Source organism: Seriola aureovittata, chromosome 20 (assembly GCF_021018895.1).
Source record: "Seriola aureovittata isolate HTS-2021-v1 ecotype China chromosome 20, ASM2101889v1, whole genome shotgun sequence".
Classification (NCBI taxonomy): Eukaryota; Metazoa; Chordata; class Actinopteri; order Carangiformes; family Carangidae; genus Seriola; species Seriola aureovittata.
This window is the reverse complement of record NC_079383.1, coordinates 16216293-16240134: the sequence shown is the minus strand read 5'-3', so window position 1 is coordinate 16240134 and position 23842 is coordinate 16216293. Positions and strand designations below refer to the sequence as shown.

General features: G+C 41.6%; 1 protein-coding gene across 2 annotated transcripts in view; it reads right to left on the bottom strand.

The window, feature by feature from the left end:
- The window catches only part of plxdc2b (plexin domain containing 2b), a 94600-nt gene extending 70758 nt beyond the window's left edge, over nt 1-23842 (bottom strand). The window contains exons 1-3 of one of the 2 annotated variants that reach the window (XM_056363657.1): nt 23642-23842; nt 16654-16880; nt 16080-16417 (exon numbers count right to left, since the gene is read on the bottom strand). In XM_056363657.1, the coding sequence (XP_056219632.1) occupies nt 16080-16173 (94 nt within the window). In that variant the 5' untranslated portion in view covers nt 16174-16417; nt 16654-16880; nt 23642-23842. Of the gene's footprint in view, nt 1-16079; nt 16418-16653; nt 16960-23641 lie in introns of those variants that run through there. The other variant, XM_056363658.1, reaches the window with a different exon arrangement.

The window sequence follows — 23842 nt, the reverse complement described above, 5'->3', positions numbered from 1 at the left end:
CTATAGCAGAACAGAAACAATGGATTTCATTTGGGCTTTCAGACATCTACGGGTGACCTCACAGTTATATTTAATGATGCAGTGGGCAAAGGGGAATGTATTTACTTATCATATTGTCATATTTATCTCTTCTGATAAAGCAGACATAAAAATTTGATGTGTTAAGTGTTCTCATGAGCTCACTGTGCAGCAGATTTATACTCAAGTTTCCAAACATAAAGAGAGAAAGAGAGAGAGAGAGAGAGAGAGAGAGAGAGAGAGCGAGAGAGAAAACAGTTTTTCTCTGGAAAATGACAAACCTTGTGAGACTCCACTGACCTTAACAACTTTAAAAGCCCCCAAAAGCAGTGGCATTTTGTTGTAAACAAAGATTTATCTCTGAATTTGTTCCCTGCAAATGCCAAGATGAAACTAGAATTACCACCTCGTGGCTGTATGCCTCCGCCAACAAGTCAAGTTGAAGGAAATGTGGTCACAATCACCCCCTCTGTTCCTGAGTTATGGCACTGATGATGGCCAAAAAAGTGTTTTTGCAAAAAACATCACGTCATCATTTTATCCTATTAGACATCTGGATTAAAAGTTGTCATGATTAGCGTATGACTTCATGAGTTCAAAATCAAAGTCCAAATTTTTTTGTGAGGTCACAGTGATTTTTGACAACCAAAATCCGATCAGTTCATCCTTGAGTCCAAATGAATGTTTGTGCCAAATTTGAAGAAATTCCGTCTAGGCGTTCATGAGAACAGGATGGACGGACGGATGGACAACCCGTAAACCTGCAGCCACAGCTGTTGCCGGGGCGGACGCATTAAAAATAGACAACATCTTGCCGAAACTGCCAAACAATAAGCTGATCAAATGCAGCCAGTAACGACTGAAAAGATGCTGCTGGTTTGGAGCATTTCTTTTCGACACTGACCCTGCACAGAAAAGCGCAAGCAGAAGAAATGTTGCTCCTTTGCTCTGTTTGTCAGTATTTTGATAAGATGCTCAAAATAATTCCAAGCTTTTAAGCTGTCCCATTAGCTTTTCAGACGATGTAATTACACAGGACATATTAATATAAATGGTTCATGTGAAAAAGCTTTCTTACAAATCAGTTTTTCTTTTAAATCAATTAGTCTCCTGTGGGTCTAGTTTTCCAGCATTGACTGAACGTTTTTGCTGAAGCTTTACTACAGTGTAAATGTCCACTTGTCTGAACTATAACCATGTGCTCATTCAATCATTTATTTGCTCATTGATTAAAAACCTTTCCCAGTGTCTCCATGCCTTTATTTATATTTGCCTACTCATAGACGTATTTGTCCAAGGTCTGTTGGTAAGTGCTTTATTTGGCCACAGGCCGACACCACAGTGTTAATGTGTTTGCCTCCCTCGCGCCCAGACAGAGATGAATTTAGCCAGCGGGCTGTCAAGTCAGGGAGTCGGATTGAGGTCCTTCCTCGCTGCGAGAGAAAGGTCAGGGGTCGAGATGAGGGATATGCTATCATACTGACTGCCTCTCACTGTGCTTTTCCACTCTCTGGCACATCTATATTTACAGAGAGTTTTCCTTTTTAACTCTCGAAACATGCACGTCGGACATTATCCTGTAAAGCCCTGAGCTACACTATCTGGCCAAAAGAATGTGGACAACCTTTTTCTGGGGCTGTTAAATCCTGGTTTGTTGATACTGACATTGGCGCTTCCAACTGTGTGGCATCTGATTGAACCAGGCCTTAAGCCACGTTCAAACTCACGTCAGCCTGGTGTGAAGAAACAAAGCCCTCTCCTGTTTTTCAATGAGGTCAGTGTCAGACAGCGCCCAGCACACAAGTTGACCCTGGCTCAGCTTTTACTGGACAGCAACATAATATGAAGTCATCTGTCAAAGCGCTGCAGAGGGCAAAAATAAATATTTTGAGCTGTAAAATCCTGTCTCAGATTATTCTAAACCTCTGTGCAGAGCTCTAGCATCTGATAAACCTGATAAACACATGAACTGGACGTCTTGGATTGTATTTTATGACTCACTGGTACCTGAAGCATCACACACCCACGGATGTATCCAGTTGTTTTGTGATAACGATTTTTTCCTACTTGTCATCCGATATCCGCGGACGACCAACTGCTGAATGGGGTCAAATCCCTTCAAAGATTGAAATTTGATATAATTGATCTTTGTCAATTGCATCAAATCAGAGCCACACAGAAAGCTTACTGGACTATCAACACCTTTTACACAGTGAATTCAATTTTCTTCCATCAGGATTGAGGTTTTAGCTCCTTAGAAGTGGGACTTATAGATAAGTGATCCGTCCGTCCAGCTACTGGATTTTTAAACAAAATGTAAATTGATATTTTACTGCCTTAAAGCAAAAGAGTGTTCCCTTTGTCTCTGGATTTCTCTTTTTTCTCTAAATCATTATGATGAAAACCGACAGTTAAACTGTGTACTTTATTCAGAGCTGTACTTTCCTGTATTTATTATTATTGATTACTGTCTGTAAGCCAAATTGTTCCTCTGGGATATTAATGCTTTACTCTACCCTAAACGGGTTCCAAAATCTTGTGGAAAGTATTCCCAGAAAAGTGGAGGGTGTTACGGAAGAATATTAACACCCATGTTTGGAAAGAGATGTTCAACAGTAAAACACAGGATATTGCAGAACTCTATATGATGAGCAAAAGGAGGTTGATACTTCAGTCTTGTGTGTCATAAGAATGCTACTTTGCATGGCTGTGACATTGGTGTCTTGGTGTGACTTTAGTATGATATTGATTTCATATCCTTTTTCTTCAGGTTCACACTCAATGTTATCAGTGTGGTATTGATTTCCAGAGTCTTCATTAGCTTGTGCTGGCAGCGGGTGAAGGGCAGGCTACACAACTAAACTCATCTAATGGATAACACAGCTAAAGACTGTTCATCTTCTGCTCAGCTCACACTTATAAAAGAAACTGGGGCAGGAAGAGAAATGAGAATATGAAACTGGGTGGGAGTGTACATGAGAGACAGAAAATGTGAGAGATAGACTGGCAGAAGCAAAGGCAGGAAAGAACACAATAAATGGCATAAAGGATTTTCTTTCTCTCCACCACAGTGTGCTCCAGGAAGAGCTGTGAGATGTGAGAAGAGAGGCAGACCGGCTTCTGTTCTCAGCTGCAGATTACTGTGACCTCCAGCTTATTAAAAACATATCCCCAGTCGGTTGCTCAGGGTCAGTCTGGACCGCCACGTAGCAGCACAGGGAGCAGGCAACCAATCATTAGAGCTCGCTGGCTAATCACACATGACACAGGAACGATAACAGGAAGCTGGGAAATCAGCAGCAGAGGATCCTAAATGTATCTAGGTGGCAAAAATCTGACACTCATATACTGCATCTTAGTCTGACCATTGCTCTAAAATGTCAGAACAAAAAAACTCCAGCTACAAGCCAGAAATGTATACGACAATTGACCAGACTGTCAGAACTCACGGCAACAGGTAGTCCTGCAACCACAGCACTCTGTATTTCACCTGCTGATTCGAAACCAAACACGAAGTCAAAGTACTCAAATCACTGATGGGACTACGCAACGGGTAACATCAATCCTCAGATTTGACAATTGGAATTGAAGTGATATTACAAACTATTTTCCGTGCTCAACTACACAGATATTGCAGAAATCGAATTACAGAACCTGTATTGTCAGTCGGAACCAAAATCTCACTGAGAACACAAGTGTATGAGGAACTGCAGATACAGAAAAGCAAATAAAACTTAAATTTCTTTTTGGAAATGTAAAAAAAAAAGTAAATAAGTCAAAACAAAGAATGAGGATCTACACTAAGTTTCATTTTGACTTTGTATCTCCTGACCTTCATCTTTATCCTTGAATCCATGAGATCCTGCAAAGAATGATCCCAAAATAACCTGGCGGTTCCATCTCTTTACACATAACACACAATCAATTTCCGACAGCAACTGATGGCTCGCTGTGAATTGGAGGCTCGATAATCTGAAACAGAGGCAGGACTCGCACATTCACAAATACACACACACACACACACACACACAAACACACACATGCATGCACATTCAAAAGCTCGCATGTGCACGCAGAGACATGCACAAACATCCAGACAGAGCAAGTACTGGGCCTGACCTTTTAATAAACCCTCCAGTTCATCCGTTCAGTCCTAATTGCTTGCAGAGATGATATTCGAACAATAAAACACAGTATTTCCCTCAGCGTAAGATCTGATGATTCTTTCCTATGATCTGAGCTCATCCTCTGAACCACTGAGGACAAACTCACAAATTCACAGCATGTGGTTCAACATCCGCTAAGACAAAAGAGCCCCAAAGCAGCTTTTTACAGTAAACACATAAACATTCTTCAGGACAATGCTGGATTTTTACGACTTTTGACTCATTCCCTCCATCATATTTTTATTCTTTGTAGATGATTTTCCAAGGTTTTTATTCAGTTGAGGAAACGTCAGCTTAAATGACACTTTTTCAAAATCATTTCCTATTTAGCTTGGCAGTCTGGCATGCACACAGTGCGTGTAATCCCTATAAGCATCAAAAACGATGGAGCATCTCTGAATACATCAGCTCTGCTCAGACCAGAACAACTGTCAAAAGGATATTTAATATCATTTCGCATGGAATAAGCTCCTATTAGTAGAAAAAGGCAGTGTGACATTGAATGACATGTTAAAAATCATGTTATGTCACAAACACAAGCCCACTCGGCTTTGTAGCAGCAGGGAAATGAAAGATTATTGAAGAACTGAAAAACGAGTAGGTGCCTTCAAAAGAAAAGCAGCATGTCTGCCAGCCATTTGGGGCAGGCTCATGGGAAGAAAAGGACATCAAATAACTAATTTATATTCATATCACCACCTCTCATTTTCGATTTTGGCTCCTTGTCGATAGATGGGAGTTTCAGGGAATATATCACTAGTTTGGCAGCTCTCTGGAGAGAAGGCATTTCATATTTGACCCCCATTCAGCATGTGCTGGGAAGCAGATCTTTCATTTTATCAGGCCAAAAACAAAACAGGGGGCAAAATTTATTGCATCACAGAAGTCAAATTACATCCCCACAACTCTTTATTTATGACTTAAATAAATGTGTTTAGATGAAGTTGGGTTGGCAGCAAAGCGGGTCTCAGTTGCGATGATGCACAGTGCGTTGGCACCTCAACCACCTCCAGCATCGGTGATACCAGAGGCCTTCGGGTGAATGGGGCGCCAGCCAGACATTTAATCAATAGCTGGACCTCCTCTAGCCGAGACACATATCAGCTTTTGGTTGCTGTGGGATTCCAGTGCAATGATAAACCCCTCAACACGCAGCATCTGGGTTGAACAATAACAGCAAAATGAGGCTGGATGGTCCCGTCAAGTCAAGTCAATTTTTATTTATATAGCACCAAATCACAGCAGAAGTTATCTAAGGGCACTTTTCATATACAGCAGGTCTGAACTGTACTCTTTATAATATTAATTACATAGACCCAACAGTTCCCACCATGAGCAAGCACTTGGCGACAGCGACAAGGAAAAACTTTGAACCATTTAAGAGGCAGAAACCTCGAGAAGAACCGGGCTCGGGGTGGGCGGCCCATCGACTGGGTTGACAGAGGAAGTGTGAGAGAGAGAGAGAGAGAGAGGGAGAGAGAGAGAGAGAGACAGAGAGAGAGAGAGACAGAGACTGAGAGAGAGAGCAGGAGGAAGGAGCACAACTATTTTCCTTCCTTGCCTTTACATGGTGGCCCTGAGGTGCAAAACACAACAACACAACACTAAAACACAACAACAAAATAAAAACCACAAAAACATTTCAGACAACACATTACAGAAAACGGAACAAAATCACAAACACATTTTAGAAAATGCAACAACAAAACTAAAAACATCCGTTTTGTTGTGTTTTCTAAAATGTTGCTTTCCATTGTGTTGTTGGTTTTGTTGTTTTCTGATATGGCATGGTGTTTTTTGTAATGTTGAGTTTTCTTAAATGTTGTTGTGTTTTGCACCTCTGGGCCACCGTACTTTTATAACCTTCCGTCTATCAGTAACAGACCCCGTAGTGTCTGTTGCCCATACCAATTGCATTGCAATTGTTTTACATTGTTCACCTATCGTTCACTCCCACCCCACCACCTGTTTTAGGGACAAGCACATTTATTACCTTTGTGCATTGGTATGAATAACATATTCATAATTAAACTCCTCGCACTAATTTACTTGCCATCTTATTAGTGCATTCTGGGGCACTGGAAACAAAGGCCTTTAAATGGGAGTCAATTACCACTTTACGATGCAGTTAGAGCTCCTCTCACCACCTGAAATAAGAGCTTTTTAATGGTCACAAACACTAAGAATTCCCTCACAACAAACACCATTAATCACTTTCTTTGGGCAGGACATCATTGGCTGATGAAAATGAATGTAATTTACCATTTTAATACACCACTTTGCTGCTGGATATAAAGTGTAATACAGCACAGCTCAATAGTCCTAGAGAGGTGACTAAGTACTTCAGCGGGATGGGCCCAGGTCCTAGGAGTATTCATTCTCAGTGACACTATGTGAGCAAACACTGCATGTTTGAACACGAGACAAAAGACCCATCAGCCTAAAGGAAGGAAATTATTGAGAGCCACCCTCCATGGGCAAGGGGGAGAAAGTGGTTGTTCAGACGGTGATAGCTTTATCTTGTTTGTCAAAAAAAAAAAGGGGAAAGGAAAGGAAAGAGAAATGCGAAATATTCCAAACACAAACAGATATTGCTGCTTATACCAGGTTATGTACATAAAAAACAACTGTATCTAATAGAGATGCCACATTAAGTAATCAGGCCAAGACTCACAGACCAGCCAATTTACTGCTAACAAAGCCATATCACAGAATTTGATCTACTGCGCCCGTTAAACTGATATGCTGTTGCCCTCTGGATGATAATGTGGACACTTCACCACACCCAGACCTCCCTTGATATCAGGATGCTTGTTCTAGCCAGACCCTACAAGAAAACAAAATTAAATCCGACAGTCAGTGCAGGACATACCACTGGATTAAGACTTTGGAGTGTCTTGTTACCTGGGCAGAGCATGGGAACTGCTACCAGTCTCTCCACTTTCTCTGACTCACATACAGTACACTCATACAAAGGCTGCTGTTACACCTTGCAATTCATCACCACAAAGACTCAAAGCAAGCCTTTGTTCCTGGCTCTGTGCTGAGCTCTGGGAGCGACTTTCAGCTACTAAGGATTGGCATAGAGACACAAACCTGAACACCTGGCACAAACTAAACTTCATGTACCAGAATCACTTGTTTGGCTGTCTGGCTCACATTTGTTAAATCAAGCATGTTTGATCAAGTCAGAAGAAGGAAAAGAAGTGGTAAACAGGACTGAGATGAAAATGTGCTACAAGTGCAACTCCCATTATGAATGTGCTGCCAACTGGCCTCCTGTTTACAGCTTCAGGATGAGCTCAGCACCGAGTTAGGAGGTGGACAGCTGGGAGACACTGGAACAAGCTTGTCCAAAGCTGCATGCTCCAAACAAAAATCACCCTGGCCTCCAGAAACCTCTGTTGGCTTCTGGGAAGAGTCCTTTATCCTCCAATTCCTGGCAGTCCTGATTCCTGAAGGTTCAAGTGATGAACAACAAAGCCAAGCAGAGCCACCAGAAAGCCTTACAGATGTATTACAAGAACTGTAATGAAGCTTCATGACTCATTTGAGGGGTGAATTAGCCAAAACAAGTCGCAGAACAATGTTGACCATTTTCTTTCCAACACACACTGTGACAGATGACCAAATTTAACTCCTGGAGGCTGCACAGCTGATTTGACTTTCTACGACATTAAGTGCTTCAAGACATCAAGTAATTGCATAAAACAAATGACATGTTCACCAGAAAGGCATGTGACAAGAGCAGTAATCAGCTTTCACATCTTAAAGATTTACTGTCAACATTACTGTATTGTAGATGTAAGGTGGCAAACCACTCTGAAGCAGTCATCAAAGACACAATCTATTCACTGCCTTCTCATGCAGAAATACAATCGTGGTTGTAAACCTTTTCATTTTCACCCCAAAATGCTCTGGCCCATCAAAGTCTTGCAGTCTGTGTTGCGCTGTGAAAAGCCGTTGCCGTGGGGCATACTTGTTCTTTGTCAGGATGAGTTTGGTGGGGAAAGAGAAACTTCTGGACAGGGGACGCGGAGACACTTTCCGGGCAGAGTAACAAAGGCAGCACTGTTGGACCTACAGCAAGGAAAACACATCAGTGTCTGCAAGGGTTCACTTGGCACGGTTCAAAACACCGTTTGAACATCCTCACAGCACTAGCAGACATCATGGCACAATCATGGCAAAAGGTACCTCTTACATCTGGTATGTTTAACTTAGAGAAGGGAGCAACTGCATGTAATAAAACTGTAGTTGATGGCTTTGGGAGTGGTGATGCTATTCACATCATAAACAGAGGTTAAGGGTCAGGTTAAATGTAATCTCTCTCGCTCAAATAAATGAAGGTGTTTTGCATTTTACTGACATGGTACACCTCAAAAACCACCGGTAAAAGAGTCACACAAGCACAGCAACTAGAGGTATGTATCGATGAAACTCTCACAATTGAATAATGTTGCTTGGCAGATTTACCTAACATTCTTGGAATTTACTGAAACAATGAGTCCTTGAATTCAGACATAAGTGCTCAAAAGCAGACTTTTCTAGGTGGTGACTGTCGATTCTGTCAGCTGAAATCACGGTCAGATTTTACTGGCTATAGCTAGCTAGCTAATTAAGCTAACGTTGGCTCCTGCCATCTACATTTCTTTGTGATGTTTCCAGCTGACTCATTTAAAAGGGAGGGTCTTCTAAATGCATTTGATAGCTGCATGTGAAATCGTGTGACGGCTGACTTACTGATGCTAAAGCTAACAGGTCCCAGGCTAAAAGTTAGCATCCTCACCAAGTGATGATTCTTAAATAAAGGAGCATGCTTCTTTTAACCTATTGCTGTGTAGTCTTCATTTTAAAAGAAATCATATTACAGGTATGGTCTTATGATTTTTTTTTTACATAACCTGTAACTCAACTATATTGTAACAAAATAATGTGGTATGAAATGCCCATGGCCTTTTAAGTAATGCTCAGTTACTATTGTAGATAGTTAGCATACTAACATTTGTAGCTTATGTCAGAGCAGACAAACACACTGTTTAATCACGCCCTCACACTTTTGGTATTGTGTTTTTGGTTTCGGAAAGACTAAAAAAGACACTATACGTCAAACTCTTAGTGTCACTCTCACTATAGCATCATACACACCACTTCAACATGTGGAGAAATGCGGTTAACAAGCACCAACAAGATTATACTTTTTCATGACTCGATTTGCAAGTTTTTCTCTTATCAAATGAAGACAAACGTCAGAAGTGTTTCCATCAGTAAACAAGACCAACAATTTGACTAAGCCTTCACTGCTAAATTTCTAACAGCAACATACTGATCCCGTCTTCAGCTACTTCACTCGCAGCTGTCTACATTCAAAAATATTAAGAGTAAAAGCAAGAAAACAATAGTGAAAATAACTGCAGTTATTGAAACTGACAGAGAGAGGCAGACTCTGATACAGAGTGTGAGAGAGAAAACTTTCACACACAGTTGCACATATAGGCAAAGGCATCTAGCAGCATGCCATAAACCCCATGAGTGACACTTGCTTTTGTGGGACAAAGCCAAGCCGCTGTTCCTGCTGGGCTCAGGATATGAAGCCCGCTGCAGGGTGGGGTGACGGGCTCCTCTGCTGGGCGGGCACCTTATCTTCTTTCAGCATGCCTGGACAGCCCGAAACAACACGCTCTCTCCTCTCCTTCATGATAGCGAAGCATGTAACACTTTGCTGCCCTTTGGAGAGCCGCTTCTTTCAACTTTCTTCAGCGAGCGCATCAAATCTTTGGCTTCGTTTCATCATTTTGGTGCAGGCGCTGCATGAAAAAGCAGCAGGAACCATACATAATTTTCACATTTGGAAGGGCTGGTTTGTGTTCTGATGCACAGCTGCAGTACGGCCACCTGCAGGGGTTTGTGTGTTGAAAAAATGACCCAGATGGAGGTAAAATCAAAATGACTTCAAGTTTTCTTAAATAATTTGAAAGGGCAAATTCATCACATACTTTTTTTTAAACACCTGCTAGTAATTTTTAATAGTAGTAATAGTTTAATTTTTCTTGCTCTCCCATTACACACAAATAAAGGAACTAAATGGTTCTCCAGCAGGTCCACAGTGTATCAAGCATGAAATCACTCCATCTGTGTTTCACATCATTACTTATTTGTGGTGTTTTAACAGGTTTTAAGGTTTCAACCTCTTCCACCTCAGCCATTTCATGCTATTTTACCCATAAAATTCTGCACTGTGAACTTTGTCAAATACCACAACAGTAATTTACTGGTGCATATCCATCTTATACAGTAGGTGCTAATATTGAACTCCTGTGAGGCCTGAGCTGGTTTAATGTGTCCAGCGGTCCTCAGCGTTCGGGCAAGGCTAGACAAATATTTGAAAAAGTTTGCATGTGACTTGTATTCACATGGAGCCGATTAGACAACTTCAAAGGAAAAATGCACCAAGGAAAAGTTCCACATTGTGCATACTATTGTTTTTGGCGGAGTATTGGTTTAATCCATATGGATAACAGCCACTTACAATGATATTTCCTATGCAGCTACAATCTAGTTCAATAGGAGTAACTGAAACTAAAGAGAAGGAGGGAGACAGGCTAAATATCAGATGTTGGTGTCAGTATGTCACATCAAACAGCTTCAGAGATGCTGAACACAGTATGATTATTATACAAAAAAAAGTCCAACATAGTCACAGTTTTAGAGCTGCAATGATCGATTGATTAGTTGATCAAAAGGATATTAATCTGCAGCTATTTCGAAAAACCAATTAATCGATTTAATCGTTTTATTCAGATTTCAAGCAGAAATGTCAAACATTGGATGGTTCCAGGTTGTAAATGGTAAGAATTCACTACTTTTCTTTGATTTACACTATAGTGAGTAGAATATTTTTGGGGTTTGGATCATTCAAAGAACAAAACCATACATCTGAAGATAATGAAGCATTTTTCTGGTGTTTTACAGACCAAACAATTAATCGAGAAAAATAATCAAGAGTCTAATCAATAATGAAAATAATCTTAAATTGCATCCCGACATAGTTTCATCATTTTTCCCACCTCCAGTAGCTTCACTTACTTGTGTTGCTTTATGGAAAAGCATTCTTTAGTTCACCAGACAGATATACGATCACCCTTTTTTCTTTTTCAGTATACGAACTATGATTAAAAAAGGACTTCCTGATCTTTCGTATTTTCTTATGGCGGGTTTTGTCACAGTTTCGCTTTCAGTCAAACTATGAGTTTGGGCCACACACTGTGTCCTGACATTACTGTCTTATCTTGTTCTTCATGTGCCCTCACTGGCAGTGTGGATAAAAATCACAACAAAAGCACATAAAAATTGATTCAACTATGTTTCTATTTCATGCATATTTGACAAACTGGCAAATTAATCTGATTGATTGTAGCAGTAAAATAACTAGCTGATGATCTACAGCGCTAACACCCGCATAAGAGCAGCTAAGGGAGAAATTATCCTTCAGTATTCCTACCATTCATTTTTTCTCTTATAATCTATGCTGTTAGTCATCACTCACTACACTGAAGAGTGTCACATTTTGTTATTATGCTACTGTAATTATCTTCTCTTGCACTGTGTGGCCGGTCAGCACAGACGGGGAATCGTCAATTTCAATAAGCTTCTTCCCTCTGCTCATTACCCTCTCATACGCTCCCCTCCTGGCAAAAGAAAAGGCAACTCCTCCCACATAAATAAAAATCATTTCACTCATTTCCCTCCCCAGCTGATGATCTAGCTTCTCCTCTGGCAGCATCCCTTGGCAGAGTCAAAGCGAGGAGCAGATAACGGAACTGACTGTGGATGATGCTGTGGTCGACTGGCAGCTTTGTAATCATCTGTAGAAAAGGGATGATTATCATGAATGGAAAATGCTTGTCATGTCTCATTAAACCGCTGACATCCAGATCTGTAACAAGGCCGCTTTAACCATCATTAGTCTCCTGCTCCTGCCCGTGACCTTTTCAAACTTGCTTGACGGACAAGATCCACAGTTTTGCTGCTTTGAATAAACTAAACAAATCACACAGAGTAGAAAATGCCAGGGAGTGATTACTGCGACCCCGAGGATGTGATAACTCTGGCAGAGCAATGCAACAATTGGAAGTGAAGGATCTTTTGAACCACATGAAAGACAATGAGGAGAAGCTAAAGAGGAGCTTAACTGCACTGAGTTTTCATTAACTAGTGGCGTCTTTGCTCTTTGTCTCTGAGACTACTGAACTCCAGCCCTCTCAAGCCGTCAGACCGAGCTTCTTCCCGGAGTAAAAAGGGGCGGGAGCTGAGCGACAGGGGCCAGCCGTGACTAATGCAGGAGCCCGGTGCTGCTGTTGCATGCTGGTGCAGGGGGATGACCCTGCCTCCCGGCCTCCCTTGCCTCTGTGATGTATGGCATGGCCCGCTCTCGCCGCATACAGGGGCAGCACAATAACCCCAGTCGCCGCCACCCCACCTTGTCTCTCAACCCCCTCCCCATACCACCCCACCCCCGTCATCCATTCATGGTAGCTCCTTTCAGCGGGTCATTCAGACGGCCAATAAAGAGGCTGGCTCATTCTCTCCGTTCTGAAATGTGCAATGTCAGAAAGAGAAGGGAGAACAGGGGGGGTGAGATTCCAAGAAGGCTTACAATCTCCTCGCTTAAGTAGACTGAGTCGCTCCTCCCATTCTGCTGAAGGAACTTCTCTGCAGACAGTTTATGTTAGGAATTGTCCCACTGAGTACGACAAAGAGAGGAGAGCGGCATGGCAGCGTTTGTCATGAAAGGAGATGGGATCCCATAGCTTCTTTTTTTTTTCAAATCTGAATTCAGGAATCTGCTTATCGAATCCTTTTAAGTAGTTTGTATGGTGGTGGTGCTAATTTTCCAGGTAGTTGCTATTAAACCACAGCAGAAGAAGAGGGCGCAACGTTATGATATAATTAAGGGGAGCGCAAGTCAAACCTGAAGCTAACAACAACAATGTAGAGAACATGATAACTTATTCATTTGACCAAGGCGACAGTCTCATCGCTCCACACAGATCTGATGTTTTCACCTGCCACTAGCTTTCCTCTCAACAATGGAGAGGAAACTTCACTGACCACTAAGTCACATGCTTCCTGTACGTCGTGACTTATTCCACAAAGTTTTTTCGTTATTATTGATAAACCGACTTTACCACCTCAGCATAGAATAAAAAGTTGTTTGCGATATTTCAAGTGTTTTTCAAATTTCCTTTCAGGGTTTTTTGACACCGAAATTGAAAATGTGCATAGAAACAGGCGAATGGAAACCTACCTAATATCGCTGAGAGTTTTCTTTTTCTTTACAGACACCTGTAGTGTCAGAGAAAGGCAAAAACTAAAATTTAAGATTCAGTAAGTGATTTGGTGGCTACTGAGCTTTGCAATTTCAGGTGAACCGGATCAGAAACAAAACCAGCTTTCAGAACCCATCTCTAGTCATGAAGGTCAGACTCTCTGAGATCCAATCTGCATGTTTCTCTGCAGCTCACCCTCACACTCCGAGTGTGTGCTTGTATGATTGCAGAGGCAGCAGCTGGCAGTATGATGGATGAGGAGACGTCCATATCGCTGCTGCCTGTGAGCGGGTTAACCCTCTGTCAGCCTCCCTGAGCTAGCAGAGAAACAGGGCTGCGAGCATCCACAACGAATGAAATTCCACATACAACCACAATCTTAGCACATTAACAGCCCACAGCACGGGCTTTTAAATAAGACCACATCGTTACACGAGGCAGGACTTTCTCTCTCACGCTACTGCTCTCACGCTCTCCCTCTCATTCTCCCATTGCACATGCAGACATGCTCCAGACGCCAGAGCAACATCTCTTCTTTCGCTCACAGAAAAGCACCGGAGTGCAAATTAACCCCAAAATCAGCCACAATTTTTTTGAGTGTGCCACTGCTGAGTGTGTTGCCGGGTGAACATCACAGAGCCACAGACTGAAAGCTTTAAAAAAAAAAAAAAAAAAAAGAAAAGAAAGAAAAACGATGCACTGAGCTCACAGGATGTTGTGTAATTTCGCCCAGATGTGTTCCACAGCTCATCAAACTAATAAATGCAAGGAGAGAAATGAATGGTTCAACCAGTCCTCAACTCTCCGGCTCTACTGGAGCTGAGACACTTGTCTGAAAGCTTTTCTAGTAAGGAATGGTACATTATAACTCAGTGGACTTGTGGAGACTGGAGGAGTCCACCTGTGCTCTATTGATACAGCCCTATCTCAGAAAGGAGAGGGGCTGCTTGCAGCAACACAAGAGTGGAGGTCAGTCTGTGACAAGGGAAGCACCTCACCCAGATGTCTAAAAATACTGTCCTACATACTGGTGGAGTGGAGTTTAACCGTGTCCAGCTCACTCGGGAGATGGAGCGATGAAGCACTCTGAGAGGAAAATGCTCTTTTTGTTTATAGATGTTGTTGTTTTGGAGTTTTCCTCAGTCTGTAAAAACCTCTAAAACAAGTTTTATTCTTCCTTTTTTTTTCCACTTGAAACCGAAATTCCAGGCTGTGCAAAGGCGAACAAGCTGTTGTATTCTGCTAAAGCACTGATGTTAAATGAGCCAGAGCGCAGCACAGCCCCCATGAGACTGACTGAATTCATAAATTAGACTGAGTATGACTGTGTGAAACTAAAAAAAAAGTGCATGTGTGTGTGTTTGCACGTGCCTCAGTGCGAACGGTCACACACAGCCGATAGCACATCTCTCTCTCTCTCTCTCTCTCCCAAACTGAGCCATACATTCCTCTGTGGGCTACACTCACACTCACACACACACATACGGGATTAATTTACAGTCACTGTCAGTAGAAGAACATTTCTCTAACCACTATTTGATACGTGATGAAAATTCGCTGCCAGCAATAAAAGCTCTGGGAAACAAGAGCTCGCCTGTATGCACAGAACCAATGTTGGCATTGACTTATTCCACTGTCTGTCTGAGGTTGAGCTCTGTGCGTGTGTGTGTGTGTGTGTGTGTGTGTGTGTGTGTGTGGATTTGAGATTAGGGTGAGACTTTAGGTGTACACGCTGTGGCTTTACAGTAGGGATATTGTTCACACTGGAGTTCTCGTCCTCCAGTGTGGACTGTGTCTTATAATCAAGGACATCAAGAGGGGCAGAGCATGCAGGTTATTCAGCATTTCCTCTGCAGGACTTCTACAGAGAAAGCACCTGCACTATTCAGTTGTTTCTGATATCAAACCTTTTAAAAGTTGCAGAGCAAGATGACACTTCTAGGTTACAGGATGTTGCAGGTCATAACAGATAGGAAACAGAGAGGAGAAAGCACCTATCTCGTACATAAACATGCCAGAAGACACAAAAAGAGCCAGATTAAAATGTTCATGTTCTTAACTGAATGCCACACTGTTTTTACTGTACAGTATACAGCACTAATCAGCTCAGCCTGGGGGAAATGCATGAGCAAATATGGAAAAAAGCACAGCAATTAACTCAACCTTTTAACTGTAGTGAAAATATGATAATTAGAATGAAACAAAGTCTTTGATCCAGACAGAAACAGGGGAAGTTAGTGGGTCATGACAGCCTTGTCTAATGATTCCTAAAAATAAAATAATGGAAGTAAAAGAGCCTGGAGGGTGTGTGTCTACTGTGTTTGTTGCACACACAAAAACTCTGCATTCATTTAAACCAGATAAACAGAGAAATTTCTGCTGCTCCAAAAGCTGCAATTTGAGCATAAAACAAAAAGAAGTAATTCTCATGCAAAAGCAAACCTACTCCACCTGTCTGTGTCACTGTGTCCTGCCTGTTCTGCAGGGACTTGAGTCATTAAGAAGGAAAAAGGAGCTAAACTCACTCTGATCAGGTCTGGTTAGTGGTGAAGGTGCAGGTTCTTACCGTTACTGGCTGGGATCTCGGCTCGGACATTCCCCACACACTGCAAAACTAAAACAACTCCAACGAGCAGGTCGACCGTCTTCACGCCCGCCATATCCAAGTTCCGCCGCTGATTCCTCTTCTCGATTTCCCGGTCGTTTTAACAGAGGGGTCCCGTCTTTCTCATGCACAGACACCGCTTACCCCCGTGGACTCTCGTAACTCTCCTGCCTCTCCTGCTGCTTTTAAAACGGAAACCTGCCTGCGCTGCACTCGGTGCACTGAGCTGTTTTTGTTCCAGCGTGCGCCACTCTGCGCGCTCCTGGAGAGTCACCGCGCTCGTCCTAACAGGTCTCCACCTCCAAAATAAACAAAACAAAACAAACAAAAAAAAAAAAGAATAACAGAAAGAGCACAAGTTCAACACTTAAAGGTTCATCCCAGTCCCACACACCGGTCTCATCCCACTGAACGGAGGTGCAGTGTGTGTGTGTGTGTGTGTGAGAGAGAGTGAGAGAGCGTGTGTGTGTGTGTGTGTGTGAGAGAGAGAGGGAGCAATAGGCTAATGCGCTCCTAGAGAAGACAGTGCGCTTACCCTCCGTCATCAACTACTCGGGGCCAATGGCTCTTCCTCCTCCGGCTGATGCTCCGTGTGTGCAGAAGAACCCGGAGAGCCAGACACACAAAGCGTTTCTCCAGCTGCCGGGGAGACAGTCAGATTTTGCTTCGGGATGTTACCTGCACCTTGTCAGACGAGCGGCGTTTGAATGATGTGGAAAGATGCAGGGAGGCGTTTGGAGCTGATGTAGGCTCATTGTTTGCCTGCTGACAAAAAAGACTCATGTATAGGCTGCCTATATTAAAATGTATACCAGAGGCTTAGGTTGTATACGCGCTGTTTAGAGTTACTGTGGTCCTAGTTTTTAGTCTCAGTTCAGTTTCTATTATGATTTTAATCCTTTATGTTTTTAAGGCTGTTACCTCTTTGACTGTCCTATCTATCTATCTATCTATCTATCTATCTATCTATCTATCTATCTATCTATCTATCTATCTATCTATCTATCTATCTATCTATCTATCTATCTATCTATCTATCTATCTATCTATCTAACTTTGTTCCACCTTTTCCCCTCTCTTCAGTCAGGTGATTGAACTGTGATGGCGCCCTCTTCAGGTGCAAGTTAGGTCATAATTTCTTAACCGTTAGGTGTTGTTGACATTAGCTCCGCATCCTCATTTCCTCCCTCACATCATCCCCAAACAAACGCACTGCTGGATGTGTTAAAATAATAGCAGTAAGTGCCAAATCAGTCACCAAATGAGGACATATTTCATGTTTTATATGTTATGTGAGCTGCACAGGAACACATATATTTTCATTATGTTTGCTAAAAAGTCATTCACAGATAAAGAAATGGGTTATGTTATCTTAGCGATGTTACTTGTCTTTTGTATCACTTAGTAAGTCTCTGTTAGACTTCCTATAAACAAACTATTATAATACTCAAAAAACAGAAATCCTGATCCTGACTCCAAAAGACTAATTAGAGATACAGAGCATGTAAAAAAAAAAAAAAATCCATGTTTAATAGAAGAAAAACATCATTTTCTCTATTGGGCTGACACATCATTAGTACAAAATCACATTTATGGGGAATTCTCATAAAATCAGGGGATTTTTCTTTTCTGATAAAAAAAATGTTAAGTAGTTTTTTTAGGGCCCAGGGTCTCCGGGAACCGCACAGAGCATTAGTTTACTGATGAATGGGAATTTTGGAAACTTGCATGTAAATTATTCCCTTTAATGACATTTGATTCATGAGAAGAAGACGAGTACAGACAGTCAATATATCACATAAATACAGTCAGAGCTGGATTTTTAGAGATGATAAATGATGATCTAAATGTACAAATCATCATGCGGGGTTCTGTGGTTGTGTGTTTTCACTTTTCTCAGAAGCAGCCAGACATTGAAGGGTGTGAGGGAGGGGGCTTGGAAACCTCTCATGTCAGGGAACATTTTTTCTTTTTTTCCCCCTCAATACAGCTCTCTCTCTCTTTCTGTGCCCAGGACGACGACTCACCATACTTTTTCTTCCTCATTGCTTAGTTGGCGCTCATTTCGCACAGGAAGGATAACTTGGACCACATGCTTGTTCCAATTAAGATACTCGCTGTGGGAATTCAGGAGCTGCACCACAGTCATGGAAAAACTTAATGTAGAGAGGAAACTCTTGCATAAAGGACTCCTTTTATAATTTACTTGGCTTGTGTGCATGCATATTGAACATTTAAAGTAGGTTTGTCTGGGGAACAAAATAGATTTTCAAACTTTTGTTTAGTGGTGAAAAGGTAACAAAAGTCATCACAATCCAAACATCAGAGCACATATAGTCTGTAAACGTCTCACAGCAAATCAGTCTGGCTCCCAAATGAAAACAGATCAATAAATAGCAATTACTGCCATAGCTTTGTCAGTAATTAGTAATTACCTTGATTATTCTCACTGGCCACTCAAAACCACTTGTCTGCCAACAAAGTGGGTGCAACAGTGGATTGTTTACATGAATGCAGACGCTGATTTGTGCCAGATCCGGTAAAGTATCGGTGATTGTGCAAAAACAGAGTCAAGCATGAATTTTACTTTGGACTTACACAATGACCTTCAGTTTTTGTTAATATAAAGGTCCCGAACGCTCTTAAAGCAGTTGCTTGTCTTAAAAAAGCTCTGGGAGATGTTGTTATGCTCATAAGATTGGTATAAATATCTGCTGACGGTGACATTGTCACATCCACGTTCTCACATAAATCTGAACCGCCCTCAGCTTGATTTGATCAGCACACACCTCTTGTGCACTCAAAGGGGCATATATCAAATTTCTGTACAGGAAACACAAACAATCCCAACAAGAAGTTAAAAAAAGGCTGCTCAGTGATGTATTCCTATCATAAAAGGAGATTGTTGCTGACACATGCAGTTCGGCCATTTAATCCATAAAGCATCTCTCGATCAGATCATGTGGTCCAGTATCAGGATGAAATGTGATTTAGTCCCTGACAATGTGGCCACAGAGGCTGCATGGGAAAACAGTCCTGATTCCTTCATCCACACACATGAACTTCTACACTCCTTTCTTCCCCCCCCCCCTTCTCTCTCTATAACGCTTTCCAAGCACTTTAGTCATCACAGCAGACGAGACTCGGCGGCCGCAGCTCTCCGTAGAGTCTGCTGCTCTAATCACCTTGTTCCACAACTCCAGCAAAAAGAAGCCAGGCTAAGTTCTCAGATGACCCCTCTGAAAATCTCTTTCTTTATCCATTTCTCCAAAGCATCCTCTTTCACAACCTCTCTAAATTCTCTCTAAGCCTTTATTTCTACTTCTCAAACCCTCTGCAACTCCTTCCCTGTGCGACGTATAAGAAGGATCAGTCACAGATGCTGTGAACTTTTGCTTGGCTGGAGACCACACCGCACCCGGTCTCCCCATGGTGACCTTTAAGAGCATCAAAAACATGTGATGAAACTAATGGGATGAAATGGGAGGTTTCCAGCGTCATCGAAGTTCCTTGTTCCGAGGGTGGTAGTGTGTGCAAATTTTCCAAAGAGTGCTTATATGTCTAGAGTTGGGTCCCACTTGTTGAGCAGCATGTCATCACCGCAGCATTTATGATGCTTGGCCACTTAATCAACAGGGAACAAAGAGGCGGTGTGGCAGCAAGAGACTGCAAACACTGAGGGGAACAAGCTGAGCTCTGTCTTTCTTTCCATTAGAGCATTGCTAATTATTAGCTTTTCCTTCTCATAATAATATGAAAAAGACCTGAAAGCAGAAGACAATCACTTAGTTTTGCTTTGAGTGGAAACTTTAAAAAGGTTTGCTTTACTGCACAACAATCTTTTGCAGTTAAATAAAGTTTGAATCTGCATTGAAAAAAAAAAAAAAACTGGAAAATATACAAGAAGCTGTTTTACAAGTTCAACAAGAAAGCTTTTTACACTCATGCTTCCCCTTTCTTCCTCTTGTGTCGTCTCTCTGCCTGCTGCTGGCTTCAGGAGCCGCTTGACAGTAGTTTAGGACATTTACACCTGAGTAGCTTTGGCGTCGCGCTGCCTTCTTGTCTTATTGGAGTTGACATATTTATGAGTTTCCGACTTGTAAATTGTGTTCACATCAACATCCAAGTCGTAAATGAGACTGGGAAAGACGTATTTTTCTGGATGAATATAGCTGACTTGGCGCTTCATAATACAGAAGTGCCTTAAACATGGTGCTTCACGTCAGCCAGAGACATTCCTCCAATGCAAGAATATGGTGTTAGATGTTTAAAGCACTGAGTCACAACAACCCACTGGTACATGAGTAAACTTAACCCTGTATTGTGTCGGTGCTATATTGACCCCAAACCAGCTTATTTCTTAACCCAGTGATATTTAGTGCAATATAATCAGTTGTTTTTTCATATTAACAATAGATCAAATGAAAACGCTTGTGTGAGAAGTTGTCATCGTAGGGACAAACACACAGATAATTATCCTGCTGTGTAGTTCCCCTCAGCTCTTTAGTGTTTTTCAGCTCACTGTTTTGATTTTACAGCCCCTCAATATTACTGTTTTGGCTCACTCTCCATGCTCTTATTTTGCAGCAAACACTACCTACTCAGCACCAAACAGCAGACAGATCATTTTTATAAAATAGCTGGTGAACATGATGGAGCATTTAGCAGCCTAAGAGTATTTCCCTCAGGAGTTAATGGACAGTGACTCTTCAGAGAAAGCTAAGAGGAGAGTAAATACTAGGCTTCTATCCATTGGATGGACAGAAACATGGCTCCAAATTAATAATAATGTTGCTCCATAACTGGTCTTTATGTAAAAAAGCAATGTTAGCAACATAGTTCCCCATATGGTGATAATAATATGTCAATGCTGTGTTTACATCTTGTTTATGCTGCCCCAAGGGGCAAAAAAGTCACAGATTTAAATACATTTGTGATCCCGCTACTGTGCCAGCTATTGTGTAGTACACCACCTCCAACAACGATAACCACCGCGGTCTTCAGATTGTTCCAGGAAATTCCAAGAAACTAGGGGACAGACACCTACTGGCTCTATTCTACCAACTGAGTCTTGGAGTCTTTCTCAATATTTTGTTATACATCTCCAACTGATGTTTCATCAATAAATCTTCATGGAACATTTCCACTCAAACAGAAAAGGAAAAGAGGCATGCTGCACTGCACAAGCGTTTCTGATGAATGTTAGAATGATAGATGTGAAGTATAGACATTATTTCACAAGCTGGAGCTACAGAAAACAAGAAGTGGAAGAAGAATTCAAACCACTCAAATAAAAGTAGCAATAAGAATGAAAAAATATTGTACAATATGTAAGTGCCCATTGTGCAGAAAAAATGGTCCACGATTGTTGCAAAATCATTACACTAACACGTAGGTGCAACTTAATGTTGTTGGTAGACAGTCTAACCTATAAATTTATTTAGTTTTGGAGTCAATTTTAGTATAATAATAATATTAGTAGTTAGTAGCTATGGCTGCCAAATAAATGTAGTGGTATTATAATATTTGCCTCTGAAATGTGGTGGAGTAGAGCATAAAGTAGCATATAATCGGACTTAAGCACACGCTATAGTAAATGTCCTCAGTTACTTTCCATCACTGCCAGCAGCAACATGCCCTCTCCAAAAGTTTAATCATTAGTAATCACTTCTATTTCCAATCCACAGCTAAATAAACATTGATTCTGTAAAGCCCTGTTTGTGTATCTCATGAAGCAAACAATAAATAATAACCATAGAAATCTCATTAATTAAGCAATGTTTGATGATATATCGACTTCTTTGTCTTGTATTTGGAAACTCAATCAAGCATTAACGGACAATGAGGGAGAGCACCAGAGTATGAGACAGGTCAATATTTATGGCATATCAGAACAGGGCGTAATTGGTTGTACAAGGTGCGAAACACCCATTCACAATTTCTTTCAGGTCATAACGAACCTTAATTGTATAACACAGGAGGCAGTTAAGGTGTAGATAAAAGTTTTACAGCCCAAAACCACAAGAGATCTAATCAAGAGGCAACCCAGCAGTGTCTTCTCTCCTCAGCTCTCTGTAGAAGTAGAGACCTGGGGTATTTTTGCTGAAACTCTTGAAGAACGGTCAGCAGACAGCCCCCTGGGCTGATCGACGTCCACTCTCACTGAATACAGAGAGAAGAAACAGACATTTTCCTCTGCACTCAGCCAGAGAGGATAGAAGAACCAATTCTGAGCTATCATTACAAAGACAGGGGTTAGGTTTCACCTTGACTTGACTGGGCCGGTGAGGTTACCCCAATCCCCTGCTGCAGCGGCAGGGTAGAGGAAATTGGACTGAATGCTGCCATGGCATGATGGGAGAGGACTCAGCTGAATAACTATGCAAATCATGCAAACGTCAGTGCTACTTTGACACAGTGAGTCCTTAAAGACTGTCATCGCTGAACTTTACAGGAGCGTTTTCATTACAGGAGCCTCCCGGAGTGGTACAGAGTTGTACACAAACAAAACAGTAACCTTTACATGGACTCTGCTCTGTGATTAACAAAACTGTGACAACAATAGCCCCGGTGAGAAAAGCTGACTAACGTTGCTCTATCAAAAACACAAGGACAAAAGCTGGTTGGCGCGTACCAGCTCTCCTGTGTGCTATTCAACAGCACAAATAACGAAGCTACCAGAGAAATGTTCGCCCAGGACAAAAAACATTGATGGCTGCACATTTGCAGTCAGCAGGCCATCATGTGAGAGTGTGCAAGCTAGGCAAGGCAAGTATAAGGTGGCATTGTTTATGCTTGTGTATGGTGGCATGTTAGTGGAAAAGGTTTTTGTGTAGGCCATTGATTGTTGTTTTGTTGGGTCAAATGTCACTGGGGCGAGACAAACAAACATTGATGTAGATGCTGTGAGAAGGCTGAGCTGGTGTTTTAGGTGATTCAGAGAGGCAGACAGAGAGGTGCCTCTCAATGGGACTGTTGGCTTTGCAATTACAGCACAACTAATTACAGCACAAAAATATAAAAGAACAATGAATGCAACACAAAGATCTGCATTTGAATAACTTTGAGAGATATTCATTCAGAGGCTAAATAGGTTTAAACTTTTCCAGTAAATAGGTTTTTACAATACTGCTCTATAAAAGCAGAGTGGTAACTACAGAAGCAGTGAAATTGTATGAAAATTTTCAGGCCATCTGGAAAAAACAAGTAACAGAATGGTTGCAATTTTGTGCCTGTTGCGTCGACTAAGTATCTTCAGGGGAAAACACAATATGTACAAACAAAATATGTTCTTTCATCTTTCTTGTCCATTTGAACATGTTCATTTTGATAGTTTATGGCCCATATTATTATGTTTTTGCTGAAAGTATTGATATTCACAGTACATTGAAATCAATCCATCTACAGTTCAGAGACATGATCAGAGACAGTAGAGAAAGGTAGGCTTGCAGTTACTGCTAATCTGCTAAATTAATTACCGTTAGCAAGATAGCCAACGTTAGCATTAACAGCCGTTTACTTACCAGTCTAGAAGAAACGCGAATTCAGCCTCAAACTTCATTCCTTTACTCGCCAAGAGCTGTCTCCAGTGGTGGGAAGCAACAACAATCTTAATTCTAGTCTCTATCACGTCTTTTCTTCGACTTGAGTTAGCACGCTAACCAGCTAGCCCCAGCGCGTCTCGTCAATTTCCGATAGCGATTCATTGTAGCCTCAATCCGTGG